General features: G+C 41.9%; 1 protein-coding gene and 1 long non-coding RNA gene across 6 annotated transcripts in view; one reads left to right on the top strand and one right to left on the bottom strand.

Annotated features, from left to right (window-relative positions):
* Nucleotides 1-4,209, top strand: part of LOC308457564 — a 206,725-nt gene extending 202,516 nt beyond the window's left edge. Inside the window, exons 6-7 of the long non-coding RNA XR_013976980.1 lie at nucleotides 2-161; nucleotides 2,017-4,209. This is a non-coding gene — a long non-coding RNA (uncharacterized lncRNA). The remainder of the gene's footprint in view (nucleotide 1; nucleotides 162-2,016) is intronic.
* LOC308457563 (uncharacterized protein) overlaps nucleotides 1-19,403 on the bottom strand; it is a 280,871-nt gene that overhangs the window by 109,431 nt on the left and 152,037 nt on the right. For all 5 annotated transcript variants that reach the window (XR_013976972.1, XR_013976973.1, XR_013976975.1 and 2 more), the window contains one exon: nucleotides 16,573-16,696. Coding sequence is in view for 1 of the 5 variants with exons in the window: in XM_080971533.1 (XP_080827659.1) it covers nucleotides 16,573-16,696 (124 nt within the window). In the remaining 4 variants the exon portion in view is untranslated. The remainder of the gene's footprint in view (nucleotides 1-16,572; nucleotides 16,697-19,403) is intronic.

Below are 19,403 nucleotides of genomic sequence, written 5' to 3'. Positions count from 1 at the left end.
GGTGGCTTGGGACCTCAGCTAAAGTCTCAACATGATGATACATTCTTTTCCCCAGAATGCTTTCTCATTTGTCAGTGGCTGCAAGGCGTCTTATTAATCTAGAACAGAGATGTTGGTAGAAACATCAAAGCTGGAAGACTTTTAGAGTGACACATTGAAAGGTAATAGAAAAGGTTTTATTTGCCAGGCCTGCTTAGAGGAGCAGAAGTTTGCCTCTGCCAGCATGCCCTTGAACCACCCCAGGCATACCCTCTTTGGAGCCCTAGTGATGTCAAAACTCTGGAGTCAGTTAGGCAAGGGATATGTAAGTTGCTGCAATGGCAGCAACAAGGGGTCCAACATTGGATGTCCTTCTCTGATGTCAGAGAAGAACCTCTGATCCACCCTATCAGCCCCCCCCCCCAAGTGTCCCCAGTCCCTATCCTCTAGGGACAGTCACAGATTTACAGAAGCCATCTTGGTTTCTGATTTGAACCTGGGATATCCCATTTTTATTTATTTTTATTTTATTTTATTTTAAAATTGAATTTATATACCGCCCTATACCTGGAGGTCTCAGGGCAGTTCACAGAAAAGATTACAATATATAAAGTCAAAATAAGAACAATGACCCAATAACACACACACCCCTCAAAAAAGAGCCACATTTTAAAAGGGTATAGGATGTCGGATGTCAATCCGGTCAACCAAAGGCCTGGTTAAAAAGGAACTTTTTCGCCTGGTGCCTAAAGGTGTATAATGAAGGCTCCAGGCCAATTTCTCTGGGAAAGAAGTTCCTTAAGAACTTTTCCTCAAGACGACCCTATTTTCATCAGAAAAATGTTGGAGGGTAGGTCATATGGTCCCTGAGACACCTTCTAAGGGGCCACTAGACTGTAGCATCTCCTTTTACAGTTAGAAATTCTTGCAGGTTGCCAGTAATGACCAGGTTTTACCAAATAACACAACACAGGGAAAGAATGCCTTTTCTCCCAGGCTGAAGACATTGCTGTTTCATAAACTGAAATCAGCTAAGCTACGGAGAATTTAGAATATTTCCTTTATATGAAGAACACAATGTATTTTCCTCATGAAAACTCACATAATTAACACGCTTATGAATATGTTAGATGAAACGGGACTGCATTTATGCAGACATCACTGAGAATCACGCATCTTTTACAAGGCCTGTCATGACTCTGTTTTCGCACTCGGCTCACATGCTTCAGCGCGTCTTTAAATTATCTAGGGCACGTCACATGACACCTAAGTGTGAAACAAGCATTTTCTCCTCCCAGTACCATTATTTTCATTTTCGAAACACTAATTTGCAACAAATGGCAGGAGCGGAAAAGATGTGCAGCATCATGAGGTTTTGGCTCAGGCATTTTAATTTGGAAAGTGAGTTGAGAATAATGTTCAATGAGCTCTCATCATCCAAAGCGCTAGTAAAAGCTGTACAATGAGGAATTTAAAAAAACCCTAAAAATTAAAAAGAAAGATGGCATGGGTATAATTTGCGCAGAGAGACGTTTGTTTGCATGTAGTCCTCCTAACTAAAGCTATCATTAACCTATACATTTATTAAGTGCCACTGCCTAAGGATGCCATTCAGTATTTGTAAGCAAATGTGGGGGTAATATGTACACAAGATCTATGAAAATAATAGCTCATTGCCAGAGATGAAAGGACACCATGACAGTCATGGAAAATTGAAACAAGGTCTAAACCTCTTCAGGGCATGTTATTGATATTTTGTAAGGGTTACATAAAGGGAAGCATGAAAGAGAAGTGTGGGAAAAGAGAATCCTAAATTGATATGGAACAATAAACCCTTTGGAAGGCAATAGAAGCTGCAGTTTGGATACGGCACAGACAATATGATCTATAGTAATTCAGTAATTAGATACATGAAAGCAAGAGAGGCCCATATAATTACATTTTGGAGGCAGTGAGGAAAACAATTGTTTGTCAGGGCTGATAGAGATTTTCATTGTCTCTCAATTACATAACTGTTTCTCATTTTTATTTCTGCAGCCTTGTAGCTCCTGAGTTATGAAGCCAAAGGAGCAGCTCTTGTCTACAGGCTCAAAATTAAAGGACTCTGGTGAATAAACACTTCGGAAAGCAAGGAGAGAGAAAGAGCAGGAGAGATAATTTCCAGACTTTACTTGCAACATCAATGCCAGTGGGATAAATTTAACTAGAAATAATAACAGCAAAGCATTGTTTGGAAATCTCTAAATATATGAAAGTAAATATATGAACTGATTTGCCACCATCTCAACATCATAGCCAGGTAAGGAGAAGTAAGAATCCCAAGGGATCTATGAATCATTCATGCCCCCTACTCCCAAGGAGGTGCCTTTGAAGATTATTTAGAATGGGGTGATTATTCAAAGTAAAGCACTGCTTGCATTAGAGCATGGGTGGGCAAACTAAGGCCTGGGGGCTGGATCCGGCCCAATTGCCTTCTAAATCTGGCCCATGGATGGTCCAGGAATCAGTGTGTTTTTACTTGAGTAGAATGTGTCCCTTTATTTAAAATGCATCTCTGGGTTATTTGTGGGGCCTGCCCAGTGTTTTTACACGAGTAGAATGTGTGCTTTTATTTAAAATGCATTTCTGGGTTATTTGTGCAGCATAGGAATTCGTTCATCCCCCCCCCCAAAAAAAGAAAATATAGTCCAGCCCCCCACAAGGTCTGAGGGACAGTGGACCAGCCCCCTGCTGAAAAAGTTTGCTTAGAGTGTCCACTTTAAAGTGAAAACAGCCACCCTCTCTGAAGGCCCAACTCTGTGTTCCTTGCCACTCCTTAATATTTTCCCTTCCCAACGCCAAAAACATAGTGCGGGGGATAGCATGTGTTAGAACCACAGAATCATAAAGTTGGAAAGAATCCCGAGGATCCTCTATTCTAACCCCCATGCAATGCAGGGATCTCCACAGCACAAGGGAGACTTCAAAGGACCACACTTTGGCTGCAATTAATGCATAGCTTTGACTTCATTTTCTGCCAGAAATCACAGTGGTTGTCAGGCTCTCTGGTGGAAATGATAATCCATGCATCAGTTGGAGGCAGTTCAGTGGGACTCTCCTGCGTTGAGGAAGACTCAAGCCCCACAGGAAGGTGCTTTAGTCTTCAGGGCTAGCAGCTCAGAAAGAGTGGCCACAGCAAAAGAAGAAGAAAAAGGCATTTACAAAAGCATATAAATCATTCAGGGACTTCTTAATACATACTTAAAACAGTGAGGCAGAGCTATGTGATAATAAGATTGTACCATCAGAGAAATGCACTAACAAATCAATCCTAAATCTCTGGCCATGCTCTTTTTACCGCAGCTGGTGCTCACAAGGAATAAATTGTTTTTATTCCAGCAGTGTGTATTTTGAGAAAGGTGATGCTATCAGTATGATAAAAATTACTGGATACAACTTGTCTAGAGCTGCTGCAGTTGTCTGACTCAGCTTTGGAGGAGAAATAAACTCCAAAAAAAGAGAATCCTCTCAAAATAACCTCCCCACTTCCCCTTCTGCCCACTACAAAAATTCTATGACCAATACAGCGAGAAAAATCCTTGTAAGACAGTGGCAATTGGCAATTATACCAGCTGTCAAAAGCTCTCTTCAGACATAGCACTAAGCCATGGCCTAGTAGTCTGAGAACAAGCCTAGCTTCCTCATACATGTACATGCATCCTGTCCCTTCTCCAGGGTGGCTGTGAGGAGTTCAGAAGCTTAGTGTGTTGTGCATATCATAAACCGTGGTTAAGTGTGGCTAATGAAAACAAGCCAGTTTATAAACTATGGTTTGAAGTTGGCTGGTTTTCACTAACTGTAGTAGTTTCTCTGGTTTCAGACAACATGGCAAGTTCCAGTTTTTGTTTTGTTTTGTTGTTTTTAATGGAAGTGTGCCAGCTTATGAGGGGGACATGAGCCAGGGGCAGTGGGTAGCCTAGCTCACATAACATTGCACATAATGGTTTAGCGTTCTATCTGGACCAACCCACAAAGTAGCTTCATAAGTTGTAGGATGTTTCCATTATGACAAAGATAATGGCATACAAATGAATTAAGGGAGGGAACATAGAAAATTGAAAAGAGGAAAAACAAACAAATGCAGCATTGTTGTACCAAGGCTAGTCCATCATTTGCGCCAAATGTGTCACTCGTTATTTGTATTGTATCCTCTTTATTAGCCTCTCCATTAAACGGATAATGAAAATCAGGTGCCAATGTGAACCTGCATTTATCTCAGATATGTCCTCTGCTGAGCAGTTAGGGTGACTTTTTGGTAATTAGTTTTGATCTGTGATTTGAGGTCTGTTACATATGCGAAACAGTTTCAACAGGCAGTCATAGAAGCAGTTAAGTAGCATTGCAGCAGGAGCATATGGGTGAATTAATTCTCTGTGAGAAAACCTGGAATCAATACTATCAGCCAGAAACATGTTGTGTCCTGTATTTCTTTCATTATCTCCAAATTGTGCTTTATGAACCCTGTGTGGCGAGATGGGAGGTCTGGGGGGGGGGGGGCGAAGGAGAATCATTCTGATGAGACAGGGAAGGAGGACAGAGAGAATTCTGCCAATATCTTTTTTTAAAGAGCAAGGAGCAATAGCTCCCTTTTTATCTTATGAATTTTGTTGGTAGGGATGAAAGACCATAATGAATAAGATTTCAGCATATGTTTGGCAGAAGATGGGGTGGGGGTGGGGATCCTAGATAAAATACATATTTCAGTTCCTCTTTAGGCAGCAAAAAAATAAAACTTTCCAGAAGATGTCAAATGTTTGCCTTGAATTTATTTGATTTCAAAATAAAAATAAAATAGCTCCCACCACCCAAATTCAAAACAATCATTGAAGACCTCCTTCCTGTCAGCCTCTCCTCCATTGCTCTGAAGCTTCTGTGTGTCAATTCACATTTTGGGCTTGGGATGTGATTCCCAGTCAGCTGTAGCACTTTGGGGTCATTGTGAAACTCCTGGTATGCCTTTCAGGGTCAGCCTATTGCATTTTTCTGCCTGAGCAAAGGATAAGATGGCTCTCATTCCATACAGAAGCCCACTAGCCTGCCAGTTGCATCATACCCAGCATGGTCAGAGTGTTAGACTAAGACAGGGTATCTCAAACTTGGGTCTCCGGCTGTTTTTGGACTACAATTTCCATCATCCATGACCACTGGTCCTGTTAGCTAAGGATGATGGGAGTTGTAGTCCAGCAACAGCTGGAGACCCAAGTTTGGGAAACCCTGAACTAGGAGTTCAGGGTTCAAATCCCCAGTCAACCATAAAGCTCACTGAGTGATCTTGGGCTAGTTGCTGCCTCTCGGCTGAACCTACCTTACAGGGTAGGTAGTGAGGATAAAATGGGGAGTGTGGAAGAACCATATACATCACTTTGAACCCCTTGGAAAATTTAGCAGCAGCAGTAGTAGTAATAATGTTCTGGTGCCACAGGCCTGTATCCCCCACCACACCTGAGGGAAGCAGATTAGCCGTGCAGAACAGGCCATGTGGCCCACAAAGCTTTGTACCCCAACACCTGAGGTGGACGCTTCATCCCTGCTGAATAATAGGGCCGGGTCAGATTCCACAGCTATTTCCCACTCATTCTCTTAAGTGCCTTGGGATTCTACTGCTTAGCTCATAACTGGTATTCTCACTAGACTTTACACTTGCAATCCACGGAGGTAGCAATAGTTGCTGAGGCCTGAGCCAAAGTTTGTGTCCCTGCATGATGCAGAAGCCATTATCCATAAGGAAATACCGGGAAGGCTTTGCCAGGGAATATACACGCCCACACAAAAGTTGATTCACACAGATCCTTCTTCCTTTCAAAACTAAGTTCTGGTTTTCATCTGCTTTTCTGTACTTTTCTGAAATCTGGCCATCATATGGTCCCGAGGAAAATATAGTGCAGGAAATGGCTTTTGAAATCAATTAACTACTAGGCCTGAAAACATTCAATATGCTTTCAAAGGGAAATCTCTCAATTTGCTAATCCCACAAAAGAACAAGAACTGGCTAACAAGCCCTTGTCTGTACTCATACGCTGCAACATTCTACTGTCCAAAATTGTTAATTGTACACATTTTATACTATGAAAGTCACAAGAGAACCAAGGATACCAAAACTACTGGGTTAATGCCTCAGTGTTTATAGACTTTCCCTCTCCATGAAGCAGCACAGAATCCTAGGACTGGGCTGGACGGAAAAGTAATCCAATTGCAAGCCCTTGGAAGGTGATCAGGGTTGTAATTTGGAGAATGGACACACCACTGTTTTTTTATGCTAGATCAACACTCCCAAAAGGGGAGTGTTGATCTAGCATTGTTTCTTACAGGAACAGTGCCTATTTACCAGAAACAGGTAAGACAATATTCAGTGTCCAATCAATCAACTGTTTTTTGCAGGGAAAATTGTATAAGCAAAGGAATATAGAGCTGAAAATAACTGATTCAACTCTAAACCATACAAAGCTGAAGAAATAATGAGCCACTGTCAAAATTGTAATTGTGCAGGGTATTTCATAACATGAAACTGTCTCATCCATTCAAATTGATGACCAGTTCAGGCTATAATTAGAAATCACACATGTTCTTTGTTGCACATGAATGTACTGTGTGCTATGTTAATCTCTTTTGCTTTGCTTAACCACACAGTGACCAACTGATGTACAATCACAGAACAAAGAATGGTTGATTAAGCAGAAAATTCAAGAATCTAGTCTCCAAATTCTGTCTCCAATCCTATGCAATTTTGCTCATAATTACACCTCACTGTGTCTAATAGTGTTTAGCACCCCGTAATTGTGCATAGGATCGGAACCTTCGTCGCTCCCCACTTAACATATTTTTTCATCCATCCATCAAATTGAATTCATTAAATAGCTGTCTACTGCAGAATGGCTTTAGTCACTGAAATAATGATGAATGATCCATGCCAGTCATTTTCTTCTTCGTTGCTAATATTCAGAGCCATCAAGTGGGCTTTTGGTTAAGGCTTTGTGATGTTTTATAAAGGGACACGGTCATTCACAGCTAATAAATGAGCACTGGAACAATGTGGAAAGATTGAAATGGTGAAGTGATGATTAAAAGTATCTGAGGGTGCTAGAGAAGAAGCAGACTTCAGGGCAGGAGACTGATCAGGAGTGTGTGTGCGTGTGTGTGTGTGTGTGTGTGCGTGTGTGCGCGCGCGCGTGTCAAAACCTCTGAGTCATTCTCTGTCTTAATATTTTTTTAGTGCGCAAATGTCAGTGGAACACAGCATTTCAAAACTTACTAGTGCCTTTTGCCACTCATAAATAACAGCCTGCTATTACAAGGTAGTTATTTAGGACTGCGGGCAGCAAGGGCAGATGAGAAAGTTCTGTAATTGAATGGCATAGATCACTCTGCATGAAGCAAATAAGCTGCCCCTGATGTGCTCTTCTCCTTAATGAAAGCTTGTCGTCTGCGTCTTGAGAAAGGCATGTGCTCTCCTGTAAGGATAAAAAGGAAGAGCCAATGTCCCCAGGAGGCATCAAAGTACAGTTAAAGCAGTTTCCCAAACTTGGGTCTCTAGCTGTCGTTGGACTACAACTCCCATCATCCCTGACCACTGATCCTACTAGATAGGGTTGACTTTTATTGGTGTGCACCCCCTGTCAATCACCTGATGGTGACATGGGGTCAGGCGAACCATTTCCCATTTGCAGTGTGATCTGAATTCAAGTCACACTGCATTCCAGCATTCCTGATACTTAAGTGTGTAGCTGATCCCAGCAGGGACCAACTGATCAGAGCAAATCTCTCTCTCTCTCTCTCTCTCTCTCTCTCTCTCACACACACACACACACACCACACACTTTTGGCAGGGATTAGTTCCTGAGTGGAACCAATCTTTGCCAGGCTTGCATTTGGTGCCAAATTTTAAAGGCACTGGATAAAACCCCAGTTTGCCAAAGAACGATCAGGAATGCACTTTAAGGCTCCTACCTGTTCCATCTTTCCCTGTCTGACACCTGATGGCATATATGGTATCAGGTGTGGGGTGAGTGGGCACGGCTTGGGCTGGCTAGACCCAATTAGGCACATGGTTCAGAAGCTGCTCACTGCTGAGGAAAGGGAAATGGTTTTCCCCCTTCGCCCCAAAATGTTAGCTTCCTCGTGCAAGCTAAAGTAGAAGCTTCATAACAGAAAACATTAAGAAGGGTATTTGAGGAAATGATGTGGGTGAGTTTGCCTGCACTAGTGGTTGCTTGGTTACTTGGTGACACATGCCCATTTCTCACCAACAGCACTTCTTTCTTCTCCTTGGGTGTCAGGCTTTAGATTTATTAATACCCAGTCCTTCCTCGTTCCCTGCAGCCTTGAATGCCTTTATCTCCCCAGGACAATCTGCAAGTTGTTCCTGCCATCCTTGGTCATGCTGGCTCTTCAGTTTAGATAAGACCTTCAGATACTTTCACGGCTGAATCTGACACATAAACAACTGCGTGGGATGTTAGAAGCACTGGAGCATGAGATAGCGAAAGCCCTTTTTACGCTTCTGATGTTAGTGCTTTGCCATGATCAATGAGAATTTGAAGATGGGGAATGGAATCCTTGTTTGGATCACATGACCATTTTGTATTTCTAAGCAAAGAGAGAGTACGTGGTCTCTTATTGACAGCCACGGCGTCATAGGCCCTCCCTTGCTTCCTGCACCTGCCTTGATGTTCGAGGAGGTGTGGGAATGGTGGGGGTGGTGTCATAATAATCCATGGTGGCTCCAGGGTCACCCATATCCACTGTCAGATTTGAGACAGCAAGAAGCACACACACACACACACCTATTACTTTTGGAAAGTTAATGTCTCACAACTTGAAATCTTGTTCAGCTCACAGTATTGGAGCCAAACTCTGTGTTCAGAAACACCATGTGGTCCACCCACCTACCTACCACATTTATATCCCATCTTTCCTCCAGGGAGCTCATGGTGGCATACAAGGTTCTCTTCTTCCCCAGTGTATCCTCACAACAACCCTGTGAGGTAGGTTAGGATGAGAGACGGTGACTGGTCCAAGGTCACCCAGTGATGACTGAGCAAGGGAGCGAACCCTGGTCTCTCGGGTTCCAGTCCAATGCAGAAACCACTATACTGAACACCACCGCTTCAGAAAGCAAGTGGGGAACTGAGTAGAAGAATGTTGTATGTTAAAAGCAAGTCTGTGGAAACCATAGCAGAGAGAAAAATATAGCACAGGCTTCTCTGTGATATGCTATATACAGTATGAACAGTATTCCAAATATGTAAAATACAATCTTGCTTTAGGCAGTGTTTGCTTAAAATCAGAATAGCTGTGCCATTCAACAATTCTAAGCATGTAGCTCAGCTTGTATGATTTCATCATAAACTCTCTTTCAAGTTATTGTGCTTGAGCTCTTTGCCTAAATGTCCTAGAATAGTGCACAATTTAATACTGAGCATATCTAATTGCATTTCAGCAACATTAATACTTCTGGCATAGACCAAGCCAAGTCAGAGAAATCCTAGAGTCGAAACAGGTCATTTTCTTGCCTGAAGGACTTCCTGACTTTTGCCTGTTTTCCGTGAGATCATGACTGTGATCTAAATGCTGCTTCAGTCTGTGAATTGAATTTTCTTTTAATTTGAACATCTCTTATATTCATTTGTGGTTTCTTTGCCTTCATCAATCAATCCATTAGCCCAAGTAACTTCCTCTGCTTCCAGAAGATATCCCTGGATTATGTCATGATTCAATTCCCCACTGTCCTCACCAAGCTAATGTGTTTTCGCATGTGAGAAGGATCGCTTACACAGAGGAGTGAGATTCGGCCAGGAAGATATGACTTCCATCTGCCATAAGCCTGATTCCATTTGCAGAAATCAATCTCCTGCTGGATGGTTTTGAAGCCACGGTGCATGTGATAGCCAGGGCAATGGAGAGTGCAGTGATTTTCTGTCAGGATAAAAAGGGAGAGCAAATTTCTCCCTGCTATCAGAAAGCCAAGGTGACTTTCCTTTTTGGTTGCACAAAATCCAAAGTGGAGGAACAGAGGAAGCTGAGTTCCATAAGACGGACTGAACCCAATAGAAACTTTGATTAGTTTTTCATTTTTTTAGAAAACTGAGGGTCACAGGAGTATGTGACTCTTGCTCCTGCTCCTACTTTCTGCCTGAACAAAAAAGAGTAGAACATTTACTGTGTGCTTTGGAAAGTTTTCTGTTTGCTTTGTATTTAGACATCACTTAAGATATCATAAGCAAATTTTTCATTATGGTTCCTTTGATTAAGGCACAGGTTTTCATCTATGTTTGGATACAAGTGGATGCCATTTTGATGCAAGATGGCAAAAAGTTACTTTTTTTTTTTTTTTTGCAGTGCTAACATATCTTCAATGTATACTCCGCTCCCCCCCTCCCTTCGTAATGTATCCATGCTCTATTAATTGACTATCTGATGCTCTTAAGGTTTTAAGAAAACTCATTCCGAATGACTAAAGCCAGTGCTTTTTTTCTGGGGGGACGCAGGGGTATGCATACCCCTAAACATTTTGTGAATCTAAGTTTGGCCTCATTAAGGGGCAGTATTTCAATATGAGTAGGAAAATGAGAGTACCCCTAAAAATGTATTTAAGAAAAAAGCACCGACTAAAGCATTTAACATGCTTCAGCTTCACACTGAAAAGGTGAGTTATTTTTTAAAACACAAGCCTCTGTGATCAGCAATATATCCTTTATAACATTATTCATTGCTTTTTCTAAAAAATCATGTTTTCTGGAAGACCAGGAGTGAAACAAGTGGAAATGGAAAACGAAATTGAATAGATGGAACCTCATTAAGCACAAAATTACTCAACAAAACCCATCCTGAATCAATTAATCACAGTGTATCATTACTTTAATTTTCTGATACTGCTACAATCAGAAGAGCAGCCATTTGCATAGCTTTTTATATTAATAAATGCAAGTATATTTGTTTATAGCTATTGAAATACATAATTTTAGACACATTAATTAAATCCATTCAGCCTTCCTCTGCAAGCATTAAACTGAAAACTAAAGCAGCCAAAATTGGGTGAGCACAACAACAAAACCCATTTTGCTCATCATCCTTTTAATTCCCTTGCTTTTGAAAGAGAATGCTGAAGACAGGAAAGATGGAGGTGGGTAGACGCATTACGCAGAAGAGCAACAGTTTTAGGAAAGAACATTCATGCTTTGAAATGGAACTCAGCAGTACATGAACTATGGAAGCCACAGAGTGACTGGGGAAACCCAGCCAGATGGGTGGGGTATAAATAATTTATCATTATCATTATATCACATGGTCACATAACATAGGAAAACAAGATACTAGTGGCAATCTCACCGGATTCCTTCTGTTCCTTCTCACAAATAACAAAAACAAAGGCTCTCCTCCCTTTCTCCTGTGCTTGCTTCATTAGTGGAGAAAGGCACTGTGTCCACCACCAACTATGGATGAACTGATCTTGTGCTATACCCTGCATTGCCACACCAACCACACATGGGCAGAGACAGCTGGGCTTTATAATTCTCACTCAGCAATGGCCCCTTCATTCTGCTCATGGTCTCCACCCAACTGGGATGAATGTGAGGTGATTGCTGCTATTGAGGGCATAGTACAATTCCCTCCCCCCGCTGGATGTATAGATAAGGGGTGAGGAGCCTCCAGTCTGTGGACCTAAATAGGTCACCTGACTACTTTGGCCAAGCCACATGCACCTGCTGGTCACCTGACGTCATCAGGCATGGGCAGGTAAAAGAGCAGCTGGGCTGAGTCCAAGGGGCTTCTGAAGAACCGACAATTGTCTGATATTCAAGAGGCTCTACACTTCGGCTTTCAGAAGTTTTGCACACCTGGCTTCTGAAGTGCTGAAGTTGGCTGACCTCAAAGCACAGTGCAGGTTTATTTGTGAGCCTCTTGCAAAGAGCTTGGGATGTCACTTTGAAGTGTCACTGATCAGCTAATTGCCAGCTCTTCAAACCACCAAACCACAGTGTGCAACAATGGAGTTCTGCACAGCACTTTGACTTCCCAACAATCAGATGCTCTCTCCCCAAGGTTTCATGTCTTCTCCTGGAAACAGCTGCCCTAGGAAAGCTCTCAGAACTGGTGGGTGGGAGCCAGACAGGTGGAAACAGCCATCCCTTGCAAGGAGAGTGAGTTACAAGAACCTGGTTCAGACGTTGGAATATACACAGAAGGGTGTAAAAATATGGAGTTAAGCCTTGTCCTGTGCTGCTTCTGCAAAGGGCACATGTAAAGGCTCATACACGATACCAGAGTCCTCGCAAGCATGGGCCTCAGCCACACATTCAAACCTACACATTCAGTTCACGCACACCGAGAGGCACTGCAGATGAGGAAACGTGCAGGCAGGCACCAAGCTTGCAGATATGATTCCTACTCCCCGGTGCGCTTGTTGTTTGCATGTTCAGACACATGAGGCTTAGTTTATTTGCTCCGTGCAACAAGACGATTCAAGCAACAAAGTGATTCATTTTGCTTAATTTAAGGAGTTCATAACAGCACATATGCATACATATTGCTAATCATGATCAGGTATAAAAGAAGTATACAATATATTCCAGACAACTGATTGATTGAACTTTAAAGTTTTGATTCCCACAAACTTTAAAGCACTTTATAATTTGGAACTGAAAAACATGTGCCTACATCAGGTCTTTTAGCGTTTGCTCTATATGAAGTATTGTGAAACTGCAGCGATTGCCCATAAAAAACATTGGTAAACAGTCTAATACTCTCATAGCAGCTTCTCATAAACTGTCATGTTTCTCTTGTTGTGTATTTGCATGCAAGTTTAGGATGAGAATTCAAACATTAATATTTATTTTAAAAGGTTGTGCACAGAAATTCTCAAGAATCATATTTTATACAGTGGTACCTCGGGTTGGGTACTTAATTCGTTTCGGAGGTCCATTCTTGACCTGAAACTGTTCTTAACCTGAAGCACCACTTTAGCTAATGGGACCTCCTGCTGCCGCCGTGCCGCCGGAGCACGATTTCTGTTCTCATCCTGAAGCAAAGTTCTTAACCCAAGGTGCTATTTCTGGGTTAGCAGAGTCTGTAACCTGAAGCGTATGTAACCTGAGGTACCACTGTAGTTGGATCTTAGTTGTCCTTTTCCTCTTATGGGGGAGCAGCTGCAGAGCATTGATTAAATGGGGTATGTACATGCATTGATTAAATGGGGTAATACAGACATATGCAGTGTCTGTATTAACTCTGAACTATGTGATCTCCATCCTATTTTGGCTTCAAACCAAAAATGTTTACAGGGGGAATGTTTTCATATCATGAAAGAAAATCATAGCGGGGAAAATTTCTGCCTCAAATATATTCAGTTGTGCTGTGTTGTATTCTGTGGTGCTGTGCAATTTATAGTGTTTAGAGGCTGTCTGAATGGGAAATATTGGGTCTTGTTATCATAAAGACTACAGCAGAGTGTTCCCAGGAGATTGACTCTCCCCCATTCAAGAGAATGTGTATCTTCTGGAAATGTGCATGAATCAGAAGAGCCCTAAAGAGTGGGTGGAGCTGAGGAGCAACATGGTTTGTTGTTGTTTTTTACTGAGGCAGAGAAAGGACAATCAGCCCATGTGGGCATAAAAGTAGTATGCAAAATGGACACAGGATACTGGAAAAACTCCATCTTCTTTAGCCAGCAATGAGCTCTGAACTGTGGCTGCGTGAAACTGAAAAACAGATTTATGGGTGCTCGATAGCAATCATTAACTGTGTAAGAGTTCAGATTCAATGGATTAATTTGTGTTGAATGTCTGCAAATGCATATAATTATATAACATGTGTGGATCTGGGTTTCTTATATTGATGGTCTGCTTTTGGACCCAAATGCTATCAAAGGGAACAATTCCATTCCAAAGGCTTAGGGCACAATCCCAAAGGCATCCTGTGGTATTCAGAATATTTCTCCCTCTGAGGGCTTCTCCACATTTCTGCTGCTTCCATGTCTGAGCAATTTTCCACTTGCCCCATGCTTTCTAGGCATAAGTCTGAGCAGTTTTGTCTTTGCCCCACTGCTTTCCCCCAGAAAACTCACTCTTTAGCACTGAATCGGAGAAAATCCTCAGAAAATCCAACTGACGTTTGCTTTGATCCAGCAGTAAGCAGCAGGTTTTCCGGGGGAAGGTGATGGGGGCAAGCAGGAGTGTGGATGTACCCTGAGCAGAGTAGAAAGGCTACTCTCAGAGGAGGAGATCCATCCTTAGCAGCATACCCTCTTAGCCAGCATTGAAATTACTGGTACTGGTGCTCCCCAAACTCTGGACCAAACCCCTGGTGTAGAACAGAAAGTGCCTCCTAGAGTGACTGGGGAAACTCAGTTAGATGGTCAGGATAATAATAAAATTATTATTGGTATTAGTATTGGTATTGTCCTGGAGAAAACCTCCGTAAAAGTGAATGCAGGGGGAGGCCAAAAGCAGGGAAAGAAAAGATGAAAATCCACTCTCCTTTCATCTTCTACCCTGCTAATGACAGAATGGCAGTGCATGGGTATAGTTCCCTCTGATCTATTAATATTGCTCTGCCTTCCATTTTGAAATGCATGATTGTGGAATATGCATGTGCATGCACACACACATGCATATATAGCCTTATTTTCACTTATTAATTGAATATTTTATTAAATATACCTTTCCCTTCCTCCCAATGAAGCCAAGGGCAGCAACATTTTTTGGAATATTTACCATAATCAAATAAAGCCAAGAAGGTTGCAGATTGTCAAAATATGATCCTTATTATGGTCAAGTTCATTCTTCGTTCAAATAAAAGGATGTCCATCCAGCAATCTGCAATGCAGTAATGTGGAACCATTCCCTGTTTCCTTTTTTTTATATATAAAAAAAAGTACTCTTCTTGGAAAAGAAAAAAAACCCACTGTGATAGCCAGGGCATTAAACCGCAATCAAGATATGCAAATGCATCCCTAAATGTGATTTGCTTGGAAAGAGAAATTAATCAAAGCGTTGTCAAATAAACAGTGTGAAATATAGATAATTAAACACCAAATTAGCAGTTGTAGCCTCACGAGAAGGTTATGCAACTTAAAAGGTCCCCCATCTCGAGGCAGAATGTGGCCACCTAATATCAAAACACTGAGTGATGCACAACCCAGGCGAGCATCTCAAAACAACAGACTTAGTCAACTTTTGTAAGTTATTTTCCAAGAGTGTCAATAATATAAACAATATGCTGATAGGGTACGTTGCTCTGTTTGTCTATACAGATCATTGGGTTATTGCACAATATGAGATGCTGGAATGCAAACAGATTGACTTCAGTGCCAGACTAGGCTAATTCATACTGAGATGCTGAAACCATACATCCAAATAACACAGAAAAGTAGGTAGAATTAGCACAAAGACAGCTATCCCAATGTGCAGCACAAGAAATTGTTCCAATAATGCAGTAAGGTAGTACATGTATTATGTAGTGGCAGACAAAATATGGGAAACTTTTCTTGGCAAAAACAGTCTTGCTTGCCAAATGGAGCACATGGGTCGCAGGCTCCCTCCAGCTTGGCCACACAGAGCTACACAGAGCCATGACTTTCTAGAGCAATAACCTGATGCCAGAATGATCTTAGGTGGCCCATTTTTGCATAGCACTGTGTACAGAAGCCCCAACAATCAGTGGCAGACTTTGGCACCTCAAATTTCAGTAGCACACTGTGATGCCAAAATCTGGTGTCCCCTTCGCCTCTCTCCTTCCATTGGACTTCATAATTGCAGCACCTGCTGTAGGATCCCAGAAGCTCCGCATCCAAACCGGTCAAAGCTCAATGGACCACATTTTACAAGCTTGCATAGCACACTGCCCAGTGCTTTGCTAGCCCCGACATCATTGTGAAGTCAGGGGACTGGTGAGCAGCTCCACCCACCCATCAAACTTGGCCCACAGGGTTTAAGGAAGATCAGACTCCAATTCACTGGTTGGATCCAGTTCCTCATGCCCAATATATCCAATCAAGCATGATGTTGTGTCTTAAATTAATACACCTGATGTGTTTGTGTATATTCATATATTTATCTGCCAAGTTGAAATGCCACATGGAGTCTAACTTCAAGTTGGGTATTGCAGTGTAAATTAAAAAATAAGATCATAGCAACAAACATTTGCTCCAGAGGGAGAGAGAAATCACTGATGTGAAAATGCAAACGGTTGATCCAGTGCTAATTATTGCCTTTATATAACAGTTTGTTGTGGTTCTGTTGAAGGTGTTTCTGAATAAAACAAGAAATGATAATGACACCAGGGATCGGGTCCCCCGTAGGGATAGCAACATTACTCAGTAATACTGACAGCATGTTCTGTTACCATTACTAAGGAAGATAATGCCTATCAAAACTTATGAGTAACATGTCAAAAGACATGACTCCCTTCAGGGGAAATTTTTAATTAAGAGAAAAATATTAGATAGCTTTGAAATCCTGCGATGGGCAACCTTTGCTCCCTTACTACTTACCTTCAGTCATGTTGAATATAAATATGGCAATTAGACACCTTTATAAACAAATGTCAGGAGTATCCTACCTGCTAGTGGTTGACTGCAATGCTGTCCTTTAGGGGCTCCAGCCCACAAAAGGAGACATGGACCTTCTGTCTCTGAGCCCAAACTGGTTGCGTATCTCCCTTCCCCTCCAAGGCCTGCCACATTCTAGAACAAAACAAAGCAGAACAAAAAACGCAATCAAAATACATTTTGGTAAATGTCAGAAACTCTGTGAATGTTGGCATTTCCTGATAATTCTAACATTTCAGGAAGCCAGTAGGACATGCTGGCTTTCACTGGGAAATTTCTCCGCTCTCCCAAATGCCTTTTGCTAATGTTCAACTTCCACCCCAAAGTCAAATGATGATATTTTGTGTGGTAGATGGGTAATGTCCAAAACACACCTTATGACACAAGCCTTTCTGACTGTGTTGCACATCTCTAGCAACCCTTTTACTCAGCTAGTCCCAGTCTTAAGATTAAAGGAACACGAGGAAAAGGGATGTTTCACAAATGAGACATGCAGGAAAACATTGCTCCTGTTCAGGGTTTCATACACATTGTAAATTTTAATCGCAGAGTCTAAACCCGATGCAAAACCTTACGAATTGCTGTGTTGCTGAAATGTTTTGGAGCAGAAAGGTTAAGCCAGTTTGAGCTTTAGATGAGAGGTGCTTCCTTCTGCTTCCTAAGGAATATTTTGCAGTGAGCCAGGAGAGGGGAGGGGGCTTGGGAAGAAGGGAGAGAATTGGCAGCATTCTGAGAAGGTCATCTAAATAAATCATCACTAATGAGGCATCTGCCATTTAAAATAAAGCATCATTGCCTTGTCGCTGTGCAATTTCTTACTAAATTAGTTTCCACATATGGCATCAGGTCCAATCTTTTCCTGCCATCGTTGATGCTTTACGATCACAAAACAGGGCTATCTATGGAAATAAGGTTGTGGACATCAGTAAACAGATAAGGGCTGTATCTCAATAGAACAGCATTTGGGAAAGCACTCCTCTCTGCATTTTCCCCATCCCTCCTGACTCCCTTCCATATAAATATGCAATCAGCTGCACTCCCACCCTCACCTCCCCAGGGTGCAGAGAGCGTGTATTTGCTACTACTGCTTTGTCACACTTAGGAAGTGAGAGGGGCTTGGACTGATTACAGGGATCTGCTTCTTTTTATGTCGTGGGTCAAGTAGGAAGAAATTAATGCAGCCCCAGGGACACTTTTACTCTCCTGGTCAATTGCCCGTTGTTCTGCCATATTTCGCCAGGAGTACAAAACTAAATTCTCCACAAACATTGGAACAGGGAGGAATGAGAATTTGTTGTATGTAATTCTTTCTCTCTTTTTTTAACAGAGGCATGATTTAGGGTACATTTTGCTTTGGCTCTGCATTACACAATTTTTTTAACACACACACAGAGAGGGGGGTGACACAGCTGAACTCTAAACACAGGCTAAGTAATAACAAAGTGGTTTTTTTATTACCTAATACGACATAGATTCCCCTAGGAATAGGTGTGTGGCCTTCAGGAACTCAGCAAACTTAGGGTAAATATGCCTCACTGCTGTGTGGTTCAGAGATCCTTGTTATCAGTGTAAAAAAGAAAAATGAAAAAGGTCGGGGGCTTTGAATTAAATGTTTGTTTAGGCATGTCTATCCAGGCATGCAGAAGCTGGTGTGTTTTAATCTCTTTCACTATTCATTTTAATTATTTTTTAAATATTTTAGTTGTTTTAAACTGTATTTATTGATCATTTTAATACTTGTTACCAGCTTTACTACCATCAAGTGCCATGTAAATTTTGTTAGATAACAAAAATATCAATTTCCAGTTTCTATCAGATCCCACTCATCCTAAAATTCCCTAGCCCGGCCCCACCTGAAGCTTTTAAGCTGGGGACCCTCAATGCACTGCCACCCAGATGTTATTAAGAGTCCAACTCCCATCAGCTTCAGCCAGCCTAGTTAATGGCCAGCAGTTGTAGTCCACCAGCATTGAAGGAGCTTGCTATGCTGTGCTCCACCCATTCTATAATTGGGAATATGGCATAAATACAGTGGTACCTCGGGTTACATACGCTTCAGGTTATAGACTCCGCTAACCCAGAAATAGAGCTTCAGGTTGAGAACTTTGCTTCAGGATGAGAACAGAAATCAGGCTCCGGCAGCACGGCGGCAGCAGGAGGCCCCATTAGCTAAAGTGGTGCTTCAGGTTAAGAACAGTTTCAGGTTAAGTATAGACTTCCGGAATGAATTAAGTACTTAACCCGAGGTACCACTGTAGCTTATTTCACAGTCCCTGTCTTTTGCGGGCATGAGGGTGCAGCCATCATTATCCCAGTACATAGATCTGGAGTTTTGGAGACTGCTGTAACCTACTGCTAGGGCTATTTGATTTCTCTGCTCTCTGGGCTCATAGCATACTTCACTGAAGGTTCTGTGGGAAGTGTTGATGCTGACAAACCTTTGTAGATACAATTACATGGATGGTCCCAGCCAATCAGGGATTACATAGTGAATAGCACAAAGCCACAATGCTACCGTATGTAGCCATTTTTTTCTGCCTTATTACATCATTGCAAATAAACAAAAGCAACTGAGAGAGAAGATAATCGCTGGGAATACTCCCAAATAGGAGGTGCTTCTTGACCATGACACATGTTCACAAAACACATTTGATTAATTCAACTCAGCCATTGATCTCCCCACCAGCAGCACCAATCAGAAAGGCATGTAAACGTATCACAGTATGCTCTCTGAATAACTATTAGACCACACCTGACTGATAAGTCTTTAGAGAACTACATCAGAGTTTGGAGGACAGTGTGTAGAGATGGAAGTGCCGGACATTAATAATATTCTTCCATG

Source organism: Podarcis pityusensis (genome assembly GCF_964106645.2).
Source record: "Podarcis pityusensis genome assembly, chromosome: 10".
In the NCBI taxonomy this organism is placed as follows: domain Eukaryota; kingdom Metazoa; phylum Chordata; class Lepidosauria; order Squamata; family Lacertidae; genus Podarcis; species Podarcis pityusensis.
The sequence above is the reverse complement of the archived record's forward strand: the minus strand, read 5'-3'. Positions and strand labels throughout refer to the sequence as shown.